Source organism: Eurosta solidaginis, chromosome 1, assembly GCF_040869045.1.
Source record: "Eurosta solidaginis isolate ZX-2024a chromosome 1, ASM4086904v1, whole genome shotgun sequence".
Taxonomy (NCBI): domain Eukaryota; kingdom Metazoa; phylum Arthropoda; class Insecta; order Diptera; family Tephritidae; genus Eurosta; species Eurosta solidaginis.
The window spans coordinates 78,721,984-78,748,050 of record NC_090319.1 but is presented as its reverse complement, the minus strand read 5'-3'; the positions used below and the strand labels follow the sequence as shown (position 1 = coordinate 78,748,050).

Below are 26,067 nucleotides of genomic sequence, written 5' to 3'. Positions count from 1 at the left end.
CCGGCACGTTCCGGTAACAAAGCACTATTAAGGTACTAGCCCGATCATCTCGGGAACGATTTATATGACCACATTAAACCTTCTAGGCCATCCCGCCCTCCCCACCCCTAGTTCCATGAGAACTTGGGGTCGCCAGAGCCTCGGCTGTCAATGAAACAGGATTCGCCACGGTTAGGTGAGGTTAACAATTGGGTTGGAGAAGCTATATATTGTGCTGGCAACCCCTTGAGAGGGTTGCGAACACAACCCCTTGAGATTGTATTCACCCAATTGAGACATGCCTTTGGTGTTTGATGAATGCTTTGCTCTGACCATAATCTACTTCAATTCTTACATGTCGATAACTACATGCTTTCTTACAGACTAGTTGAAAATAGAAAACAATTCAAGCTTAAACTTATATAAGCTGTTATTAAAATCAATAACACTACTGAATCGATTTGCTATATGTATAGTCCTAGTTATAGATTCATTCATAGCACAATTCGTTTTGTTAGTTATTTAGATAAATATCTATTATGTCGAAGATCACGCAGTGGAATATATCGAATGAACAAATTAGATAAATCAGAGAAATTCGTGCTAAAGTTTATTACATTTTAGGCAAGCATGAGATAAAAGTTCTTCTGTCATGCAAAGCCTGAAGACCAGTGAAGCATACGTAAAGCAATATTTGTAAAAGAACAATAATTTTTTTCTAATGATAATTATTGTTATTTTTTTAATTTTTCTAAATTTGAAAAATTGTATTTTGTTTTTGGAATAGTAAGTAGAAAATTTTTCAGACAACCTGCCATAGCTGCGCAGATAGATCCTTTTCGAAGGGTGCTAAGCCTTCATCATCAGTACGCTTTAGGCACGCTGCGCTAACCATTTAGCTATACAGCGGTGGTTTGTTTGACTGGCAAATTTGCTACTTCTATTCCTTTTACCAGAGGAGTTAGATTCATAGAAAGGATTCCATATTATTGAGCAATATTCAAGACGACTTCTGACCAAGGATATATAAACACAGGCAACCAATCTTAGACCAAGTCTAAAGAGCCAGGTCTATTTGGCGTCATTTGTAATTAAAAACAAAAAAATTCAGGCATTTAATCTTTTTAAGCACTTCATGAAATATCTACATATGTATATGTGACCCGCTCTATGAAAAGGTGGCATATGACTCGAAAAAGAAATTGCGAGAAACAGCTGTTAACAGCCACAGGTCACATATATTTACATGAACGGGGGCTTTTACAATTATCAGCGGGCTTTGCATGCGTTCCATTTATGGGCTCATAAAATTTCCACATTTCACTTCTTTTTTTACTATAATTTGCTCTCATCTCTCACCGGGTATTAAAACGTATTTTTAGGCTGTGTGCGAGTTGATCTAAATTTCTACCTAAATAGAGAAAAAACCTAAATGACTGGAAACTGTCGGTAAGGCAGTGCAAAATAAAAATTTTGAATTTTTATGAGCATACTTTTCAACCTAAATTCAAATGTCAAATTGCAAAAAGAAAAATATAGATTTTTCAATATTGTATGGCAAATAAATGGCTCTTGTCCATTCAATTTAAGTAAGTCATAGTCATAGATCATAGAGCGATGATCCCTGATGGGGTTAAGGTCCGATCGATTGTCGATTGTACGTGTAGGTGAGCTCAATTTTGTTCAAGCTGATGTTGGCGACACAATAATTGGATCCTTCTCAAATATGGACCGCAATCTGAACATATTTGGCAGCCAAGTGCACTAATTGGCCAAAGAAGTTATTGTAGGCGTACCAACATCACAGTATTGAATTCGAGATTGTGGAAGAGGTCATTGAATACGTGCTCCCCTATGTCCGAAAAAAAGCCTTATAAAACGGAGCCACTACGTTTTCTTAAACTGCTATCTTGGGATAGGGACTTACCGCGGACCTTAATTGACCTCTGTTCTTTTTAAGCGTGAAAACGCATCAAAAATACCAAATTTCCCGTATTGTTATTATTTTCTTAGCCAATCACTGATATGTTTGGATAGCAATAGCTATCGCTATTAGCGATTTTTCATTCACAGCGATACAATCACCAATAGCGAAATATCGTTCCATCACTAGTGGTTGCCAAGGCGCGTATGCGCTGACTCTTTGCTCGATGAGAGCAGGTACTTCGTTTTGTCCTCAGTCATCATCAAACCCATCTTTAGCGCTTCTTTATCCAGTTTGGAGTAAGCAGAACTTCCGGCGCATGTCTTCAGGCCGATGATATCAATGGCATCAGCATACGCCAGTAATGGCACAATTTTATAGCAGATTGCTCCAGAGCGGTTAAGTTCTACAGCTAGTATAATTTTCTCCAGAATCACATTAAATAAATCGCACTTCATGAAATATCTACATATGTATATGTGACCCGGTCTATGAAAAGGTGGCATATGACTCGAAAAAGAAATTGCGAGAAACAGCTGTTAACAACCACAGGTCACATATATTTACATGAACGGGGGCTTTTACAATTATCAGAGGGCTTTGCATGCGTTCCATTTATGGGCTCATAAAATTTCCACATTTCACTTCTTTTTTTACTATAATTTGCTCTCATCTTTCACCGGGTATTAAAACGTATTTTTAGGCTGTGTGCGAGTTGATCTAAATTTCTACCTAAATAGAGAAAAAACCTAAATGGCTGGAAACTGTCGGTAAGGCAGTGCAAAATAAAAATTTAGAATTTTTATGAGCATACTTTTCAACCTAAATTCAAATGTCAAATTGCAAAAAGAAAAATATTGATTTTTCAATATTGTATGGCAAATAAATGGCTCTTGTCCATTCAATTTAAGTAAGTCATAGTCATAGATCATAGAGCGATGATCCCTGATGGGGTTAAGGTCCGATCGATTGTCGATTGTACGTGTAGGTGAGCTCAATTTTGTTCAAGCTGATGTTGGCGACACAATAATTGGATCCTTCTCAAATATGGACCGCAATTTGAACATATTTGGCAGCCAAGTGCACTAATTGGCCAAAGAAGTTATTGTAAGCGTACCAACATCACAGTATTGAATTCGAGATTGTGGAAGAGGTCATTGAATACGTGCTCCCCTATGTCCGAAAAAAAGCCTTATAAAACGGAGCCACTACGTTTTTTTAAACTGCTATCTTGGGATAGGGACTTACCGCGGACCTTAATTGACCTCTGTTCTTTTTAAGCGTGAAAACGCATCAAAAATACCAAATTTCCCGTATTGTTATTATTTTCTTAGCCAATCACTGATATGTTTGGATAGCAATAGCTATCGCTATTAGCGATTTTTCATTCACAGCGATACAATCACCAATAGCGAAATATCGTTCCATCACTAGTGGTTGCCAAGGCGCGTATGCGCTGACTCTTTGCTCGATGAGAGCAGGTACTTCGTTTTGTCCTCATTCATCATCAAACCCATCTTTAGCGCTTCTTTTTCCAGTTTGGAGTAAGCAGAACTTCCGGCGGATGTCTTCAGGCCGATGATATCAATGGCATCAGCATACGCCAGTAATGGCACGATTTTATAGCAGATTGCTCCAGAGCGGTTAAGTTCTACAGCTAGTATAATTTTCTCCAGAATCACATTAAATAAATCGCACAATAGAGTTTCACCCTGTCTAAAACCTCGTTTAGTTTCGAACGGCTCAGGGAGGGCCTTCCCATTTCTGACTGAGCTGATGGTGTTGCTCAACGTTATTTTGCAGAGCCGTATACGAGGAAACCAACTTCAGACATAGCGGCATATAGGCAGTTCCTTTTCGTGCTATCGAAGGCGGCTTTAAAATCGAGAAGAAGCGATGTGTGTCATCGAGAAGAAGCGATGTGTGTCGATTCTTTTTTCGCGGGTTTTTTCCAAGATTTTGCGCATGTGGAAATCTGGTCGATGGTAGATCTAGGTCTGAAACCGCACTGATAAAGTGCAATCAGCCGATTCACGGTGGGCTTCAATTTTTGGCACAATATACTTGACAGGACCTATATGCGATATTAACCTTTATACAGACACCAACGTAAATAAATAAAATAAATACAAGGTGCAATAACCACCTCCGAAGAGGTTTTAGGCCGAGCTACTCTTTCAATTTGCGTCGTGCTCCTTTTAATTTTTATACTCAGCGTGCTTTGCACACAGAGTATAGTAACTTTGATTGGATAACGGTTGGTTGTACAGGTATAAAGGAATCGAGATAGATATAGACTTCCATATATCAAAATCATCAGTATAGAAAAAAAATTTGATTGAGCCATGCACGTCTGTCCGTTAACACGATAACTTGAGTAAATAAGTATTGAGATATCTTCACCAAATTTGGTACACGAGCTTATCTGGGCTCAGAATAGATTGGTATTGAAAATGAGCGAAATCGGATGATAACCAAGCCCACTTTTTATATATATAACATTTTGGAAAACACAAAGAACCTGATTATTTAGTAAATCATACACCTAGAATGCTGAAATTTGACATGTGGACTGATACTGAGACTCTTGGTTAAATTTTGAAACAAAATTTTAAATGGGCGTGGCACCGCCCACCAATAAATTTTACAAATATTATCAATCATTAATCAAAAATCGTTAAACCTATCGTAACAAAATTCGGCAGAGAGGTTGCCTTTACTATAAGGAATGCTTTGAAGAAAAATTTACGAAATTGGTTAAGAACCACGCCCACTTTTATATAAAAGATTTTTAAAAGGGTCGTGGACGAATAAAATAAGCTATATCTTTGCAAAAAAAGAGCTTTATATCAATGGCATTTCATTTCCCAAGTGGATTTATAACAATAAATAGGAAAAACTTCAAATTTAAAAAAAAATGGGCGTGGCTCCGCCCCTTTTATGACTAAGCAATTTTCTATGTTTCGGGAGCCGTACCTCGAAGAAAAAATAACGGATCTTAATAAAATTGGGTACACAAATTTTCCCTATAGTAAGAAATATTTCTAGAAAAAATGGACGAGATCGGTTAAAGACCACGCCCACTTTTATATAAAAGATTTTTAAAAGGGTCGTACACGAAAATAATAAGCTATATCTTAGAGAAAAAGAGCTTTGTATCAATAGAATTTTACTTTCTAAATTGAATTATAACATTAAATTGGAAAACATTTAAATTTGAAAAAATTGGTGTGGCACCGCCCCTTTTTTGTCTAAGCAATTTGCAATGTTTCGAGAGCCATAACTCGAAGAAAAATTTACATATCGTGGCAAAATTGGGTGCACATATTTTCCTTTAGCAGAAAATATTTCTAGTAAAAATGGACGGGATCGGTTAAACACCACGGCAACTTAGATATAAAACAAGTTTAAAAGGGTCGTAGACTAGAATAATAAGCTCTAACTTAGCAAAAAATAGTTTTGAATCAATGATATTTCACTTATCAGGTTTTATTGTAAGAGGAAATGGGGAGACATTTTTTTTTTTAAACGTGCGGTGCCACGTGTTATGTAGAAAAGTTATTTATCTCAAATGAAATGTGCAATTGAAGCTCATGCTGAGTATATATTGTTCGGTTACACCCGAACTTAGACACCTTTACTTGTTTTTTTGTTTCAAATTGGTGGTTTACGCCCACTCCGAATCTGCAAGGCAGATGAATTTTCACTGAAAAGCTTTTCATGACAGAAATACACTCGGAGTGTTCGCCAAATCACTGCCTAGGAACGACTGCACTTTCTTCTAATTGAAAAAACGTGTTTCTAAATTTTTGTGGTAGGCGGACTCCGCTAGCATCTCACCCCAGTGGCTGCCATGTTCAGCGAATTAAAACACCGCGGCTACGCTGGCTAGGTCACGTTATAAGAATGAAAACTAATGCTCCTGCTAGAGAAGTATTCTTATCGGAAACTTTTTAAAAACACGCTTCGCTTCCTTTTTTAACTAAGGTAGTACTTAAACCCTCTTCACGTTGTATACAACCTCAATGCAGTCCGTTTTTCGGTTCCAACGCGAAATTTCTCATCGAACCAGGAGTTCCAATTACACTGTGGTGATATAGAAATCCGAATCGATGTTGGGACCTCCAATCGTGCTAAATCTAAAACTCTATACGCACACCGTCCGTCTATTGCAATATGGTCGATTGCGTTTTCCGTGTGACAGCCATGTAGCTAGGTGGTTGTGTTCAAACCTGGAGCTGGAAATGCCAATTTTCTGGGCATTGACGAAGTTAATCAGCCTCATCAATATCGTAACTAATTAGCGCTAAACCGCCTAAGCGATTTTAGCCGTTTCGCACCAAGTCACGCTATCTAACCCTGTTTCGCGATAACTGTGCGCCAATTAGCAGCCACAAGGGAGGTCAAGTCTTCCTCCACCACCTAGATAGAACATCATACGCTATATTAAGTAAGCTGATACCGCGATAGTTTGCAAGTTTTGTGGATCGCCGTTCTTGTGGATTGTGCAGATCACATTTAAATGCCATTCTGGAGGCATGCGCTCGTCCGATCATGTTTTGCATAATAATTGGTGCATGTTATTTATCAACTCCTCATCTCCGGGTTTGTACATTCCGGTGGGTTGTTCTGCGATAGCATGTTATTCTTTAGCTGGGATATTGCTATTCTCACGTTGTCACAGTCGTCAGGCGGAAGTCGAAGTCGAAGCACTGTTCCATGCATGCTATTTATCGACTCCTGTGTTTGAACAGTTTGGCGAGTCGGTATGCGGCACCAGTTATTCTTCAGCTGGTACAACTAGAAGTGCTCCAACAACCGAAGCACTCTCTGTAAGTCAGTAACCAAGTCGCCACTATCATTACTGCAAGAACCTGCTGCGGTATTTTTATACTCAGTTGAGCAGAGCTCACAGAGTATATTAACTTTGATTGGATAACGGTTGGTTGTACAGGTAAAAAAAAATCGAGATGCATATAGACTTCAAAATCATCAGTATCGAAAAAAAAATTCGATTGAGCCATGTCCGTCCGTCCGTCCGTCTGTCCGTTAACACGATAACTTGAGTAAATTTTGAGGTATCTTGATGAAATTTGGTATGTAGGTTCCTGGGCACTCATCTCAGATCTCTATTTAAAATGAACGTTATCGGACAATAACCACGCCCACTTTTTCGATATCGAAAATTTCGAAAAATCGAAAAAGGGCGATAATTCATTACCAAATACGGATTAAGCGATGAAACTTGGTACTTGAGTTGAACTTATGACGCAGAATAGAAAACTAGTAAAATTTTGGACAATGGGTGTGGCACCGCCCACTTTTAAAAGAAGGTAATTTAGAAGTTTTGCAAGCTGTAATTTGGCAGTCGTTGAAGATATCATGATGAAATTTGGCAGGAACGTTACTCTTATTACTATATGTCTGCTTAATAAAAACTAGCAAAATCGGAGAACGACCACGCCCACTTTTTAAAAAATTTTTTTTTTAATTCAAATTTAAAAAAAAAGTTAATATCTTTACAGCATATAAGTAAATTATGTCAACATTCAACTCCAGTAATGATATGTTGCAACAAAATACAAAAATAAAAGAAAATTTCAAAATGGGCGTGGCTCCGCCCTTTTTCATTTAATTTGTCTAGGATACTTTTAATGCCATAAGTCGAACACAAATTTACCAATCCTTGTGAAATTTCGTAGAGGCTTAGATTCTAGGACGATAACTGTTTTCTGTGAAAAAGGGCGAAATCGGTTGAAGCCACGCCCAGTTTTTATACACAGTCGACCGTCTGTCCTTCCGCTCAGCCGTTAACACGATATCTTGAGCAAAAATCGATATATCTTTACTAAACTCAGTTCACGTACTTATCTGAACTCACTTTGTATTGGTGTAAAAAATGGCCGAAATCCGACTATGACCATGCCCACTTTTTCGATATCGAAAATTACGAAAAATGAAAAAAATGCCATAATTATATACCAAATACGAAAAAAGGGATGAAACATGGTATTTGGATTGGGTTATTGACGCAAAATATAACTTTAGAAAAAAAACTTTGTAAAATGGGTGTGACACCTACCATATTAAGTAGAATGAAATGAAAAAGTTCTGCAGGGCGAAATAAAAAACCCTTGAAATCTTGGCAGGAATACTGTTCGTGGTATTATATATATTAATAAATTAGCGGTACCCGACAGATGATGTTCTGGATCACCCTGGTCCACATTTTGGTCGATATTTCGAAAACGCCTTCACATATACAACTAAGGGCCACTCCATTTTAAAACCCTCATTAATACCTTTAATTTGATACCCATATCGTACAAACACATTCTAGAGTCACCCCTGGTCCACGTTTATGGCGATATCTCGGAAAGGCGTCCACATATAGAACTAAGGCCCACTCCTTTTTAAAATACTCATTAACACCTTTCATTTGATACCCATATCGTACCAAAAAATTCTAGAGTCACCCCTGGCCCACCTTTATGGCAATATCTCGAAAAGGCATCCACCTATAGAACTAAGGCCCACTCCCTTTTAAAATACTCATTAACACCTTTCATTTGATACCCATATCGTACAAACAAATTGTAGAGTCACCCCTGGTCCACCTTTATGGCGATATCTTGAAAAGGCGTCCACCTATACAACGAAGGCCCACGCCCTTTTAAAATACTCATTAACACCTTTCATTTGATACCCATATCGTACAAACAAATTCTAGAGTCACCCCTGGTCCACCTTTATGGCGATATCTCGAAAAGGCGTCCACCTATAGAAGTAAGGCCCACGCCCTTTTAAAATACTCATTAACACCTTTCATATGATACCCATATTGTACAAACGCCTTCTAGAGTCACTCCTGGTCCACTTTTATGGCGATATCCCGAAAAGGCGTCCACCCATAGAACTAAGGCCCACGCCCTTTTAAAATACTCATTAACACCTTTCATTTGATACCCATATCGTACAAACGCATTCTAGAGTCACCCCTGGTCCACGTTTATGGCGATATCTCGAAAAGGCGTCCACCTATAGAACTTAGGCCCACTCGCTTTTAAAATTATCATTAACACATTTCATTTGATATCCATATCGTACAAATAAATTCTAGAGTCAGGCCTGGTCCACCTTTATGGCGATATCCCTAAATGGCGTCCATCTATAGAACTATGGCCCACTTCCTCTTAAAATACTCTTTAAAACCTTCCATTTGATACAAATGTCATACAAACACATTCCAGGGTTACCCTAGGTTCTTTTTACAACATGGTGATTTTCCCTTACTTTGTCCCCACAGCTCTCAACTGAGTATGTAATGTTCGGTTACACCCGAACTTAGCCTTCCTTACTTGTTATTCGAATTTTCGTGCAATATTCCGATCCTTCCACTAACGGCACTCTGACTTAAGGTGTTTTTTTTTTAATTAGACGTATCTCTTCCCTCTTCGTGCCTCTCCACGATAACATACCAAAACATCGCGCGCTGCAGCGCTCATTAGCAGCGCAGATCCATGAGCAGCGCCTTTTTTTACGAGACCTACATACCAGTTCTTTTTGCGGTCTCACAAGAAACTTATGCCGCCGCAGTAATGATAGAGAAATATGCTCCCACTGCTCGACTGTGTCGTCAGGTCGAAGATTGATCTCAATGAGCAGGTGTCAGAGCTGAGTGGAGTAATCGTCAGCTATTTGTTTCGTGAGCAGCGGCGTGTACTTATCTTGGGTGCTACAAGATAGTGCTTTGAGTTGATAATTACACTTCCTAGAATGTGGACAACTAGGGCACTGAAACTATGCCTGCTGTCCTGATCGATTTGGTCTCGTTGACTTCAATCAGGAGATTGAAGTGTCTTTTTATGATTTTTCGAATATAGGACTAAAGACTCATTCCTTGCCCACCCTGGATTTGAGGTTACCAGCATGTTTTAAATATTAACGCGGAGACAATCATTGTATGGCTTTTCTACTTACTCATAGAATGTATCCCAATTCTTATCCAGGAGTTTCGTATGTCAAAAGTCGTTTCCCCGAATTTTAAAGAGATGAACATTGGAGTATGCGCTCGTTTTAACTTTTTTATAGGATACGCCTTAGTAGAAATAATTAAACCATGTCTTCGTTAGAACCTTAATTTGGCCTGGGTTTTATAAGCCAAACTGCGCATATGGTTAATCTGATTTTTAATTGGGAATGAGTTTTATTTCCCTCTCTCATATGTACATATATGAGGTACATTTGTACATTATGATTTTTACTCAGTCTTCTTTTTGGTTTTTCTTTTCTCCCTTTTGTTCCAGATCAGCCTTTAAATGTTAATGCCACGCATACCATATCATCTAACTAACGGTTATAGTCCAGAGATGAGTATAGCATTAAACATGCAGCACCAACAACAACACATAAATCAACTACTAAATACGGCCGCAACTGGCACTGGTATTGTCGGCGATGTGGACGCGTTACTGACGCCGATCCAAAATAGTAATAATCCCGCACCAGCACGCACCGAAGTTGGACGGGAACGAAATTTATGGCGCACCAACGAAATTATGGAAGTGCTAAAGATTATGCAAGAGATAAATGCAATCGAAATGCTCAGTGTTAAAACAGTTAAGAGTGAATTAATATTTCGTAAAGTGGAACGAATAATGTTTTCACGTGGATTTAGAAAGAAGTCCCATGTTCAAATTTGGACAAAATGGAAATTTCTCAAATCCACTTATAGCACATCGCGACGAAATGGGATAATACCGAAAATGATACCCCAACTTATTTATGATGAAATACGCAAAATGTTACAGAATGCCAATAACACTTCCTCGTCGGGACGTTCAGCTAGCAATTGTGGGAATTCGGCCACTTCATTGGATGGCGATAGTTCAAATCTGGACCTGGCCAATAACAATGGCGGTAGCCTAAATGATAGTGAATTGATTATATCCGGCGTTGAAGGTGGCTATGATGGAAGCAAAAGTTCGCTGGAAGGTGGTGGAGGAGTAGGTGATGAATCGGATGAAGAGACTGGTTTAGCACATCCTATATTTGGATTTCGTTTGGGTCTCGTTAAACAGGAGCCAAGCGATACAGGTAAGATGATGAAAGAAAATTTGATGCGGTAGAAGTGTAATTTTATGTTATATGCGCAATGGTGTTGCTGCCATATTTCTGATGACCAAACCGAAATCCCAAATTAGGAACAAGGACTGGTTAAATGGTTCAAGGATGGGTAGAATTTGGGCGGAGGGATTGGAAAAGGGGTTTACTGTCAGGAGCTCGATGTAAGTCGCAAGTTTAAGTTATCTGATTACTGCAGCGTCTTCCAAGCGGTGGCTGCCGAAATTAAGGCTTCGGTGTATGGGATGATGTACAGTGCTAATACGATTAGAGAATTCAACATCTATTCCGAAAGCCAAGCGGCAATTAAAGTCCTAGGTTCAACTGTAGTGCTATCTCCGAAGGTTTTGGGGATTGTTGTCGATGTTGATGGTCCTTTGGCGGATATAGATCCGGTACGTTCCGGTAACAAGCACCATTAAGATACTATTCCGATCATCCCCACCCCCTAGTTCTATGAGGAGCTTGGGATCGCCAGAGCCTCGCATGATAAATACATATGTGTATGATATTGTGACGAATATTAGCATCACTAAGCTGTTAGTAAATAATTACACAATACCAAAAACATGAAGCAGCCACTCTTATGTACATGTACACATTAAAGCTAGCAACACTTATGTAGAAGGCGACGAAGAGCTATCTTACACACACAGATGTAGTCATCAGCCGAAGTAGTTACTCACACATACACACGCATATGGCAATAAACTACAAATATGCATGTACTCATATAACTAATTACCAAGCAACAAGAGTTCTAGAAGGTGAAATGTCTAGACCTTTGGAGAAATATGCGAACGAAGCAACGGAGAGTATAAAGCAGCGCTGGCTGAAAAATCAGATCAGTTTTGATTTAAACACGCTATTGGTTGTGAAGTATAATTGTGAAGTACTACTACCAAAGTAATCTAAATAAAGACCAGTTTGCAATACTAAATATTGGAGTGATTTAGCGATTCGAACGTTAGCAGAAGGTTTCAGCTAAGCGGAATTTTCCAAAAATTCATTACAATTGGTATCAGAAGAGGAATTGTTGATCAAATTCCGAAGATTTTGAATACAACTTGGACATGCCAAAGTTTAGTGAATTGAAGATCCAGCAAATAAAGAAGGAGTTGGAAGCCCGTGGATTGGATACAACCAGCAATAAATCCGAACTTCAAGCACGACTAAGGGAAGCTATGGAATTGGAAGGAATAAACGTTGATGAACACACTTTTCATCCTGATGTGGAAGAGGTAACAACAAAAATGGAAGAGAAAAACGAAACATCGCAGACAGTAACCAACACCGAGTTGAACATGAAATTGGCTGTAATATCTGCACAAACATCGACAGTAACATCAAAGATGGAAGCACAGGAGGCACGCATTTCAGTAATGTCGTCGCAAACGTCATCTCAACTCGAAGAACAGAAGACATATACGGCATCTCATCTGGAATCGCAGGAGACACGTATAACATCTCAACTGGAAGAACAGAAGGCACGTATAACATCTCAACTGGAAGAACGGAAGACATATATGGCATCCCAACTGGAATCGCAGGAGACACGTATAACATTCAAATTGGGAGCACAGGAGGCGCGCTTATCATTGCAGGTGGCACAAATGTCTTCGCAGTTAGAAGCGCAGGATCCAAAAAGTCGTTGTTGTTGTAGCGATAAGGTTACTCCCCGAAGGCTTTGGGGAGTGTTCTCGATGTGGTGGTCCTTTGCCAGATACTAATCCGGTACGCTCCGGGACACAGCACCATTAAGGTGCTAGCCCGACCATCTCGGGAACAATTTGTATGGCCATATTAGCCAGCAGTAATGAGAACATAATTAACAAATAGCTTAAAGTGTATTTCCAAAATGCTTCTGGTATCAGGACTAAATCGCACATTTTGAGAGCATTTAGTTGCCAATTGGAGTACGGTATTTTTGTCATTGTTGAAACCTGGCTTACTTCGGATTTCTTCGACGCTGAGTTCTTCGATCCCAAGCTATTCGTCGTTTTTCGTAAGGACAGGGATTGTATTAAAACTTGGCGTCAAGAGGGGGTGGCGTACTAATCGCTGTTCAACGCAAGTATAATGCCTCCCTTATTATGTTGGATAATTCTGATACCATCCTTGACCAGATCTGCGAGGCATGTACCAGTTGTGAAAAGGAAACCATATAAGTTACCATGGTACACAACAAGGTTAAAAAATTTAAGAAACAAGTTCTTCAAAAAGTTTAAAAGAACCAAAACTCGTTATTTTTTACGAAATATAAACATTATATGAAGGAGTTCAACTGTCTAGAGAAGTTTCTTTACAGAAACTACATTACAAGCTTTGAGACGAATATAAAGTCTAACCCGAAAGCATTCTGGAATTTTATTAAGTCGAAGAAATCTTGCTCCTCGGTGCCTGCCACCGTCTTCTACAATGACAGACCTGCTAACACTCCCCACGATGTGGCTAACGCGTTTGCTGAATTTTTTAGTTCTAATTTTGCTAATCATGATGCTATTCCCTCATCTGACTTTTCGTCTGAAATTTCTTCGTCCCTAAATTTTGGTTCAATGTCAATTTCATTTGAAGATATCTTCAGTGGTATCTCGAAACTGAGCAACTCTACTAAAGCTTACACTGATGGTCTCTTGGCTGTTTTGCTAAAAGGATGCACTTCCCTAGTAGTCCCGTTAGAGATTATGTTCAATTTGTCACTTAGCTTTGGTGAGTTTATTGATGCTTGGAAAATCGCTTCGATAACTCCTATTTATAAATCTGACAGTAAGACTGATGCAATTACAGGCCAATTTCAAAGCTTTCCACCGTTTCGAAGCTATTTGAGTGCATTGTCAAAGAAAATATTTATTTTTGAGTGAAGCACTTGATCTGTCCGAAACAGCATGGGTTTTTTTCTGGGCGCTCTACCGTTTCCAATCTTGTGAACTTCAGTGAATATTGTATCTCTGCCTTTTAATCTGGTCTTCAGGTCGACTGTATTTACACCGACTTTTCCAAATCTTTTGATAAGGTATCGCATGATATTCTAATTCACAAACTGTACTGCCTTGGCTTTAACTCAACCTTTTTGCAATGGCTAAAATCATATCTAAGTAACAGATGGTGTGTCGTCTCTATTGGGTATCATCAGATCCCTTTTTGGCGTCATCGGGCGTTCCGCAGGGTAGTATTTTAGGTCCATTACTTTTTGTCTTATTCATCAATGACATTAGCTCATGCTTCTTTTACGCTAGATTTCTGTTGTACACCGATGATCCCAAAGTTTACTCTGTTGTAAATTCCGCAAACGATATGATTAATCTTCAAGTTGATATTGATAAACTTCACTCGTGGTGCATTAATTCTCATCTTTCACTAAATATAAATAAATGCTTCCACGTAACCTACTCAAAATCTCGTTCAAATCTCAACAGTTCGTATAGTATCGCTAACAGTACGTTGCAGACTGTTGATAAAATCAAAGATCTTGGAGTTGTCTTTGATACAAAATTTATGTTCGTGAACCATATTGATTTCATCATTGCCAAGGCCTATGCTATGCTAGGCTTCATTCCGCGTACTAGTTTGGAGTTTTCTGACCCGTATACTTTAAAAGTACTCTACTCCTCATTCGTGCGTTCTCATCTTGAGTATTCTACCATCATTTTGAGACCTTTCCAACAATTCTCAATCAACAGGCTTGAGCGAGTTCAAAAAGTTTTTCTTAAGTATGCTTTACGGTCATTAAGGTTTACATACCCCCTTCCTCCATATACTGCTCGTTTACTTCTTTTGAATCTTAAATCCCTGGAAGTCAGGAGATCTATTCTCTCCTTGACTTTCTTGTTTGGCATTATCCACGGAGATGTAGACTGCGCTGCCCTTCTTGTGGAAATAAATTTTAATGTTCCAAGGAGGGATCTCCGTAATGTTTGCCCGTTTTATGGTATCAATATTAGAACCAATTATGGAAGGAATGCGCAAATTGTACGCGCCCTGAACGAATTCAATAAGATTTCATCTTCTACTGAGCTTGATTTTTCGATGTGTAGGGACGCTTTTATAAATATTTTAAAGTCAGCTATTTAATTGTTTTTAATTTGTTAGTTATAAGAACTTATTATTTATTGTAAACTATATATTTACATGTATATTTTGTTATCTTTGTGTTAATATTTTTTGTATCTACCATTATTGGCAGTCTGTAAGAACTGTATGTTCATAGACTGAATAAATGAATAAATAAATATTAAACCTTCAGGCCATCCCTCCCTCCCCATCCCCAAGTTCCATGAGGAGCTTGGGGTCGCCAGAGCCTCGTCTGTTAGTGAAACAGGATTCGCCGCGGATAGGTGACGTTGACAAGCGGGTTTGGAGAAGCTATATATTACGCTGGCAACCTGAAGGGTTGTGCTACACAGTCCCTTTAATCTGGTATTTTAGTCGCCTCTTATGACAGGCACACCTACCGCGGGTATATTCTGATCCCCTAACCCGCTGGGGGATTTAAAAGGTCGTATGGAGCAGTTACAACTAAATCGGCCAGCTGTTCCAGCGAGAAACCCGAAGGTACAAGCTCCATATTTTGACGGTTCTGTTACTTTCCAGGTCTTTGAGCTACTATTTGAGAAGACGCAGCAGTGAACAACTGGAATGCGGATGATAAAGTTGCTGCACTGTTCGTGGCATTGAAAGGGCCTGCAGCTGAAATCTTACAGACTATTCCAGAATACGAAGGGAGACACGTTACGGAAGCGAGCATAGGAAACAGATCTACCAAATAGTATTGCAAAACCGCTACCAAAAAGCTAACGAGACTTTGCAGGAGTTTGCCTCGGATGTTGAAAGGCTGGCCCATCTAGCAAATGCGGACGCACCCGTGGAATACACCGAGAGGGTAGAAATCCAGAGCTTTATATTACGCAAGATTGCGTACGGTCACTGGCGAGTATAACCAAGTCCAGGGAGAAGTGGTATGTGAAGTCTTAATTGGGAAGGTTATCGTTCTACACAAATTCGTTGTGGCAGAGATCGTTGATGAAGTCATATTGGGAGTGGATTTCTTAGTTGACAATGGCATCAGGATCGATATGCAAAGAAGGATTATGCAATATGACAACAAGGATGTACCACTTAACTACAGTTTTGAGAGAGGGTTCAGCAGTAAGCGCGTGCTGGTGGAGGAGACTCGACAAAGACAGTAGCCCGGGCAAAGATTAGTGGAACGAATGGAACACACAAATCAATACCGAATGTAACTGCGGGTACACTGGCATTGACAAACCGAAATAGACGCACTAAAACGAAGGAAAAAATTTCGCAGAAAGAATGCAGGGGTGGTTTCAAGACAGCGTACTACTGTTGTGAAACGTCAAAGCGATACTGATTATGCAAAGCCAATCTGTCAAGATCAAACCCTACGAAGTAGTTCATTGGCCAAACAACAGAGTGTGAGGGAACGAACCAGGATAATGAGTGGTAAGATGAAACACATGTACGACAAGAACAACAATTCGGAAGGTTTCTTGGAGGGAGATTTGGTAATGTTATACAACCCTCACCGGCGAAAAGTTGTTCATTCAAAATTTCAGTGTAGCTGGGAAGGACCGTACAAAGTTGTGAAGAGGATCAGTGATGTCATCTACCGCATACAAACAATTGGGAAACCACGAAATAGAGGGGTGGTTCATTTGGAGAGGCTAGCAGCGGTTGGACCGAGAGATTTGTCTGATCGGGACGATCAGACTTAGGTGAAGGGCAGTGTGACGAATATTAGCATCACTAAACTGTTAATAAATAATCACGCAACAACAAAAACATGAAGCAGTCACTCTTATGTACATGTACACATTAAAGCTAACAACACTTATGTAGAAGGCGACGAAGACCTATCTCACACACACACAGATGTAGTCACCAGCCGAAGTAGTTACTCTTAGATACACACGCATATGGCTATAAACTACAAATGTGCATGTACTCATATAACTAATTACCAAGCAACAAGAGTTCTAGAAGGTGAAACGTCTAGACCTTTTTAGAAATATGCGAACGAAGCAACGGAGAGTATAAAAGCAGCGCAAGCTGAACAATCAGATCAGTTTTGATTTAAACACGGTATTGGTTGTGAAGTATAATTGTGAAGTACTACTCCAAAGTGTTCTAAATAAAGACCAGTTTGCAATACTAAATATTGGAGTGATTTATTCAACGGTTTAGTGATTCGAACGTTAGCAGAAGGTATCAACTAAGCGCAATTTTCCCAAAATTCATTACAATATATTCATATTTATAAAAAGATTCCCCTCTCGTAGTTGAAGTTGACAGTTTGTTTGCAGAAGCTCTTTGTATTACCCTTATCAACCCATTGAATTCCTGTCATCTGTGGCTTGCTCATCTATAAACAGACCTCGGGTCAGCTAAGCAAGCGATGGCCGGACACCACCTCTTGCAGGGTACCAGGCTCCTTTTAGCCGGAAGTGATAGCAAGCAGTCTGCTAAAATTATTGGTTCACCAAGGCTCATCTATCAATGCTGATTGGGGTTATGCCATGAAACTGTTCAAAATCGATCAAAATCGGTTCGAAATCGATCTTATTCTTACACGCAACGGTTCTCTTAGCACCTATGACGTAAGTTACCGTTATCCTAACCTAACCTTAACTAGGTCGAATTCTCGCTGGAAATTGAAAGAACTCTTGGTGGAAATGGTTTGTTATACACTAACGCCGCTATGATGAACATCAGATCCTGTGATAACTGTCGCAACAACAGATGTATTGGAGAAGGGAAAGCTTGCAGTATGTGTTGTGTCATTCTCTGACCCTAAGCTACTCTCGGTCAACTGGTTTTCAGTGATTTTACGATATTATCCATGCTCGAAACAGGGGCTTTAAGTAAGTTTTAGCTAACTCCATGAAGTGGTAGCACTTGTTGGCCCACTGCTCTCAACCCTACCTAACCCAGCTTGTCGTTCCGTTTTTTCATACATATTATTTTTCAGCTAAGAATTGTTCAAAATTTGTACAGTGATGGGGCAGTAACCTCCATTTATTTTAGTGTTTTGGTTCTGCACTTCTGAGGGTATCAACTAGGCTAGTAAAAATATGGAGGGCTAGCCTTAACCAGTTATGCTTCAGCGAAAGTTGTTGTTTATTACCCGAACTATTTCTGTCACCACTTTAAATCTCGCACATGGAAACGCTAAGGAACTTTCTCTGGTCTTATATAAATAAATAAATCAAATATTCGCTCAACTTTTCGTTTGTCTTTATTAATATCTATGTTTTATTCTCTACAGGTTACGAACCAGCAGCCACGGTTAAGAAAAAAGACACGACAGATCACATACAATTTCAAACCGAAATCAAAAAAGAAGTTACCGATGCCTGCGATTCTCCTGTAGCGTCTACCTCAACGACTCCGCAACCACCAGTCGAAGATGAGTCACATAACAAAAGACAAAGTGCTCCCGAGATTATGATATTGAGTCGACGTGTTGCACCTCCAACATCCGCAGACCCTACAAGCACTAACAAAAGTCCAACAACAGGAACAAGTAATGCCACTAGCACACCTAACGGTGTAATATCGTCAAGGTCTAGTAGCGCTAACACAACACCGGTGCCCTCGCAGCTACCTCCTTTACGTATAGCACCTTTCGCAAAGGTATCGCCTAACGAGGTGACAACAACCACCTCCGCTGCCAATTTGCCACCTCCACCACCACTTGCAATGAACCCAACATCGAGTGCGCTGCGCCTAAATAGCGCTTATAGCAGCAATGCATATGCCATGGCTGACAAAAGAAATGCAGCCATGAATGCTAGAAATAGTAGCACCCCGCCTACTATGTTAAACTATCAGCGTAGACTTATAAGCAACCATCTCCAGAAACCACAAGCATCACAATCCGTTACGGTATCGACACGCTTACCACCTGTTTTAGATCCGTCATATATGCGACATCAAGAAGTAGTTGTACCCGATTTAGATGCAACACCAGCGCCACCCGAATATCAATCTTCGCAACCATTTTATGGCTTTCCCGATGGTCCATCAACTAGTCAGCAAGCACAACAACAACTACTGGATATCCGTAAACGTCGTTTAGGGACATCAAGCTCAATTCCACCAAAACGTATATTACGGCCACCCGAACAACAGTTTGCAAACAGATTAACACCACGCCAAGCAGCATTGGAGTTCGGTGGTGGTGAGGATTTTGAAGAAGGTTATCAAAATGGCATTGTGGAAGATCATGGAATGCCGAGGTCATATTCATATACATCGACGTCCACGACGCAGCGTCCACCGACTACAGAACCAACAACAAGTAACCGTGCGGCGCGGGACCGAGATCAAATTACATCTAAAGTTTTGCAAGATGTGGCTCTCTCCTTACGACAAATGCAACGCGAGGTAGTCAATGAATTTTTCAAACGGCAAATGAAGTTAGCACGAGAAGAGCACGAATTCCAAAAGCAGCAAGACGAGCTGTTAATGCAAGCTTTTAAAGATCAAGCTATGCAATTCCAACAAATGAGCAAACAGTTGATGGGTAGCGCTGTAAAGATCGAAAAACGCAAGAAAAGATTAGAAAAACAGGCGCGTAAGCAAATGTTAAACAATGAAATTAAACAAGTGCGAAAAATGCAGACGCAATTCGAAGAGAAAAAAGCTGCAAAGAATATGAAAGTAAAGCCCAATGGCATTGGGAATAACCTAAATTTGGAACAAACGAACGAGATAGATGAAGACGATAATGAGGAGGATGGAATACAATTTATAATGAGAAATGTGCGCGCACAATTGGACCTGTCCGAAGACGATGACGACGGAACGGGCGGTAGCAAAGATCCGCATCAATATGAGTATGCAATAAGTGAATATACGTCGCAGGGCTATCGGGACGGTGATATGGAGCAACATGACGCAATTGACACTCAAGAAAGTATGCCAAATGATGCAACAGAAGAACAAAGTGATGAAGGTTCGGAAGATGCCTCCGATGGTATGGAAATAATTGGTCATTAGAAAAGGAATAGAAGATGTTAAGTTCAAAATTGTTGAGCAAGTAGGCTTAAGTGAAGCTACCTTCTTAGTTCGTAGCATGGGTGTGGAAGGACCTCCACTGAGGACAAAATAGTTTAAGTTCAAAAGCTTTGTTTATACCTTTCATGAATATGAAATGGTGTATTAAGTTTGGTGCGATTCCGAAAAGGTTAGCTCCTGAAGAGAGAAGAGATAGACCGAGCTAAGTTGATTTGAACATGTCCGTCTCTCTTTTTGCACAATAACTGGTCCATCAATTTTTTAAGTATTTTGATAAAACCCAATAATCAATTGTCGGAATCGAAAACTTGAAACTTTATGGGATGTGCGATTATACGTAATGTATGCCCTAGACAGTTATCTAAACAAATCGTCAAGATGGGTCGCATATATAATAGATATTCATCGTTATAACTCCCTCGTGTTAATAGCTACGTATACTCGTGTATACATGAAATCAGTCATGTGTTTGAGATTAATCGAATATATCGCTTATATCTTACACAACTCATTGTTTAGGTATAAAGAATTTTTGGAATTTGATCCGATTATTCTTCAGCTCTATTCATGAAAGGTATGAGGTATTCGGTACTGCTGAAAACAGCGTCACCCTCACCTGTTTTTTTTTTTTTTTTTTTTTTGTTAAAAAAATCGAATTGAGCTTTTATTTGAAATACTTTTTTAGAGTTTGTTATATTTTTGTTTCTTAACAAATGTTTAAAAACCGGACGAAGTACATCTTCAGTTCAAAAAATCGCTCTTATGGACTCAGAAATTACATTCCATAACGGTCACGACGTACGTCATTTTCCACTGACAGCACGTTCATATGCAGCGTAAAGTGAGACATATAAAAAGTGACGTAAATACTTTTATCTGGAATGAAATTGTTGATTTTATCATTAAAAAGAGATTCATTTATTAACTAATAGCATTGCTAAATTTTGCACACATATTTTCATGAACGCGATCAATAAGTATCAAAAGGCAATGTTGACGTACGTCAAAAGTACAAAATTTGCAAAGTCTGACGGATGTGTCGACAGCAGAGGTCTGCTTTGAGTACTAATAAAATTAGTGCACTTGGTCATGAGCCAAAAAATTGTGTCTAAATGTGTACTTAGTCAAGTACAGACAAATACTATGAGTGACTAGCAACACATATGTCTCATACATATATGACATTGTTGAGTATAAACTGAAATCATAGTCGCTTTAAAGCGGGAGTCATTGGTGCTGTATGTCGTATCGCTGCAGTCGTATCCCTAACGTAATCAGCTGTTTATCGTTACGACGGTTAACCAAAAACCAATTGGTTGGCTACGATACGGTTACGACCTTAGCGGCACCAATAATCGATTGCATTGATTCCCATAAAGTTGGTCGAATCAGCTGTTATAAGGTTACCGATACGGTTACCGATAAAGCACCAATGTCTGCAGCTTAACTCAGTAGCATATTGGTTTTGTGTGTAATACACTGTATACTTCGTTTATTATCGGTTTTTCCTTAGCGCTGTATTCAGTTTAGTTTCGTGTACATCGTTGTGTTGCTAGCGTCAGAAGACTGATATGACTATATTCATTTTATTGTACTGTTAGTCATACTGATTCAAATTAGTGTTTTCGTATAACACAGTTGACTTTCTTCCTCAATAAGACAATTGAGTACTGAACTGCTTCGTGGATTATGAGCGGTTATTCATTTTACGAAGCATGACTATGTAAATGTGTTTTAGTGGATATAAGTGCTTGATATTCTTTGTTTGTGTACGCACTAATACTAATTTTTTGGTTAGTCCACTAATAGCCTTAAAACATGAACAATTGCATCTCACAGGTCGACAGCTGCGTCGCATAACTTGCGTTAACAATTAAAATAAACACAGCAAACTCAGCTGTCAGTTTATTCCGTGTCCACCAAGTGAGTGGCATATTGTATATGTGTTAAGTCATTAATTATTTCTTATACTATGTTCAAACAGAAAAATTAATTCAGGCAATTTCGATTTAAATTGATTGGTGTTCATACAACTCAATTTAGCTTACACAATAGTAATTTGATAGCTGGTTGGCTCATCTCTAAAGCAACAACATACCTTTGTTCAGACTGTCAAATTGTGCGTGTTGATATGTATTAGGTGAATTGAATGGAATGAAAACATAAAACTTTGAAATGTTTGTGTGTTGTAAGAAAATGTGTTCAAGGTTTTGGTTTCATTTTGAGTTTGCCATCTTCTTTTGACAATCCCTACTCCAGTGAAATGAAAAAAATTCAAGATCAGCTGAAGTGATGAGCCAACCATATAGTTGAGCCATGCGTAACTGACGTTTAAATCGACTCAATAAACACACTTTACAAGGTTGCATTTGCAGCTTCAAACAATTTATTACGCAATTTTTTTTAAATTGGCAATTTATTATTACAATTTATTATATGATAAATTGCGTAATAAATTTCCGAAATGGTATAAATTGCCAATTTGGTGTGTGTTTGTACATAGTATTACAATATTTTAACGATTTGACTGTTATACTATGTTCAAACAGAAAAATAAATTGAGGAAATTTCGATTTGAATTGAGTGCTGTTCATACAACTCGATTTAGCTTACACAATAGTAATTTGATAGCTGGTTGGCTCATCTCTACAGCAAGAAGATACCTTTGTTCAGACTGTTAAAATGTGCGTGTTGGTATTAGGCGAATGAAATGGAATGAAAGCATAAAACTTTGAAATTTTTGTGTGTTGTAAGAAAATGTGTTCAATGTTTTGGTTTCATTTTGAGTTTGCCATCTTCTTTTGACAATCCCTACTCCAGTGAAATGAAAGACATAAAATCAGCTGATGAGATGAGCCAACCATATAGTTCAGCCATGCGCAACTGACGTTGAAATCTACTCAATAAACACACTTTACAAGGTTGTATTTGCAGTTTGAAACAATTTATTACGCAATTTTTTTTCAATTGGAAATTTATTATTATATGATAAATTGCGTAATAAATTGCCCAAATAGTATAAATTGCCAATTTGGTGTGTGTTTGAACCTAGTATTATGCAGAGCCTTTTTGATGTATTGCAATATATATTTTGAAAAAAAAGGAGAACCAAGTGAACTCAAGGGTTAATATAATTCAAATAATATATAACGCTGGACTTTTGCAAAGTTCGGTTCCCAGTCAACGCGTTTCGATGCTTTCTTTTTCAGGAAGTCTGATAACTTTATTTTAAATGCATTTATCCACTTCAACTAGATTTATTTTCATACAAAAAGTATGGTCGATAGTTCCATTGTTTAAATTGAGAGAATAATTATAAAAGACAAAAAAATAATAGGACAGTTCATATAAACGTATTAAAGCCTCGAAAATCTTATAAACTATAAAAAAAATGTACAAGTTTTCGAGATTTGTATAAGTTTATAAGAATTGACGAATTTTAAACTTGAATTATTGAAAATACAAAACAAATACATTCCGTTGTAACAAAGAATTCCTTAAAAATAAACTTCCACAATAAATTTAGTATGTAAGTTAACACAAAATTAAAAAGCAAGGCGAATCTATACCAGGGATAAAAACACTTGGTACTGAACTCGCATTGAGCCGTTGTAGGGAAAATAATCAAGAAGAAGCAATCAGCTGTTGGGAAAACAACATAGGGCCCCACTATTCGCTAACTCTGAGTTTTAAAGTGTACACAAGAAATTGTGTAAACTTTGAAATTCTGATTCAGTAAAGCAAAACTGTGAACAAAAAAACTCACTGATAAAAACTTCATGAGTTTTCTTGGCAGTCAGTTTACACTATTTTGACATTCAAAACTCATACGCACTGTTGCAGAATGACTTTTTTTTCATGGCGTTTGATGAATATTTTCTCACTGACATAAGACTTACATTCAGCGCTCATTCAGCGAAACAATGTGCACAATAGTTTACTGAATCGCATGAAAATTTAAAGTGTAAATTGTGTGTGCAAATGAGTTTTCAATAAGCGTACATTTTTCAATTTTTCACAGTTAGGGAATTGACCCCCTGGTACTGAATTCTCCTCGATACAAGGTGATATTTGACGATTAAATGAATAATCAAGTGTTCTCATTCGGTTAACGTTCTGTTCTGGCAATTCTATCACATAACATCCTTTGCATTTTATTACGATCGGATAAGATTTAACTATACTTTTAGAAATATAATACTCTTTACATACTGCCGATCATAGCAAAAAGGCAGGAAAGTGAAATCAGAGAAAATATAATTTTTGATTGTGAAATTTAAGAATTTTCAAGTAAAAATCAAATTTAAAACCTTGTTTTATCTTTAAATGTGAATTTGAAATGAGTATTTGTTTAGTTTATTAGTAATGCTTTGTTTTCAATAGGTCAAAAACTGGCTCAAGCTGACCCGCTGGTTAGTTGGGGTCAAAAGCGGTTCCATCATGTTTTCATAGATACGGCCAAGTTTGCGGTCAAATTTTACCTAGTGAAAATCGAGCATAATACTCGTAAATACTGGCAAATAGAACTGCTGAAAAATTTAGGTTATGTGATTGACTTCACCTTTATTACTGCACTATGTGATAACACCGCGTTGTATTGAATTCCCCTTGCTAAAAAGTTTAATTTAAATTTGAATGTAAATTTTTCAAGCCCTGTTTTTCAGTGCGAGTTTAAACTCTATTCAAAATTAGTTCGATTTTAAACATAATTTATATGTTCACGTAAAGAGTAATATATGCAGAGTCATGCAATCTGTGCAAAAGCGGTGTAAACCTAAATTTTATTTTAGTTAAAACTAGAGCTTACGATTTCTTCTCGAACACAAGCAATATTTTCGAGATTCTCGTGTCTCGAAGTAATCGTAATACTCGCGAGCTTATCGACTTTCAATTCAGTCGCTGCATTGGCAGTATTCTATACAATTCGGTGTTTTTTAGTTGTGGTTTTGTGGTCCAAAAGAAATCGTAAGCTCTATATAAAACAGCCAATGAATCGATTAAATTGAATGTCGAGAAGCTCGCGAGCCTTACAAGTAGTTCGAGATGCGAGAATCTCGCGAGAAGGCGAGGCTCTCGAGAAATCTCTTCTCGACCAAGTTCGAGAAATCGTAAGCTCTAGTTAAAACATTTTACTTACATGAGGCATAAAATAAAAAAGTAAAAGTGAAAGAGCGAAAACAAGCGAAAAAACAGTTTATATAGTCGCGGATACACTACCTGCCTTTAAAAATAAATAAATGTAAGGCGCCAATTTGCTTCGTGCTCCTTTTAATTTTTCCTACAAATTGGCGGGACAGGACCTACTTGTTTTTTTTTTATGCCGACTCCGAACGGCATTTGCAAGGCAGATGAGTTTTCACTTAGAAGCTTTTCCTGCCTTTAGTAAGGAGTATTATTAATTTAGTTGTATACCTTTAATTTGTATTATTAAATTCAATAATAACTGTACTTTTTTTACTTTTACACTCAGTAAGTTATGGTCATATCTTTTATTATTTATTAAATTTTGTACTTATCACAAAATAAAACACGTATTCCCATTAAATGAATTTAAAATCAGAATATATTTTTCTTATAACCCTGTATTAACTAACAGTTTTTGAACTAAATTAATAAATGCTATTATTTAAAACTAAATCTTAGTTGATAAACTCAATGGCGCATAGTCATAGTCAGAATAAAATAAGATTTAAATTTAGTTGCAGCTTTTTGACATAATTTTCTATGAGATATCTGTCAAAAAAGCTGTAACTAAATTTAAAACCTATTTTATTTTTACTATGAGTATGCTCCAATTTCTGAAAGTTTAAAATATTTGGAGCGGCAAAAATGAGGGTTGGTAAAACAACTTCTACAAAGGAGATCAGCCAGGGCCCGTATTACGTTTTACGATCGAAACTCATTTTTTAAAACATAAAAGCTCTGGAATTAGGGATTGGATTAACGATATATGTGTACCCTTAGGATCCAAAACATTATATAATTTTTAGAAATAGTTTAACAGT

At 38.1% G+C, this 26,067-nt stretch overlaps 1 protein-coding gene across 7 annotated transcripts in view; it reads left to right on the top strand.

Moving 5' to 3' along the window:
• The window catches only part of mrt (martik), a 102,139-nt gene extending 76,515 nt beyond the window's left edge, over positions 1–25,624 (top strand). For 5 of the 7 annotated variants that reach the window (XM_067758662.1, XM_067758663.1, XM_067758652.1 and 2 more), the window contains 2 exons: positions 10,210–10,999; positions 18,309–25,624. In XM_067758662.1, the coding sequence (XP_067614763.1) occupies positions 10,222–10,999; positions 18,309–20,044 (2,514 nt within the window). In that variant the 5' untranslated portion in view covers positions 10,210–10,221 and the 3' untranslated portion in view covers positions 20,045–25,624. The remainder of the gene's footprint in view (positions 1–10,209; positions 11,000–18,308) is intronic. The other 2 variants (XM_067758668.1, XM_067758667.1) reach the window with 1 other exon arrangement.
• The last annotated feature ends 443 nt before the right edge of the window (positions 25,625–26,067 follow it).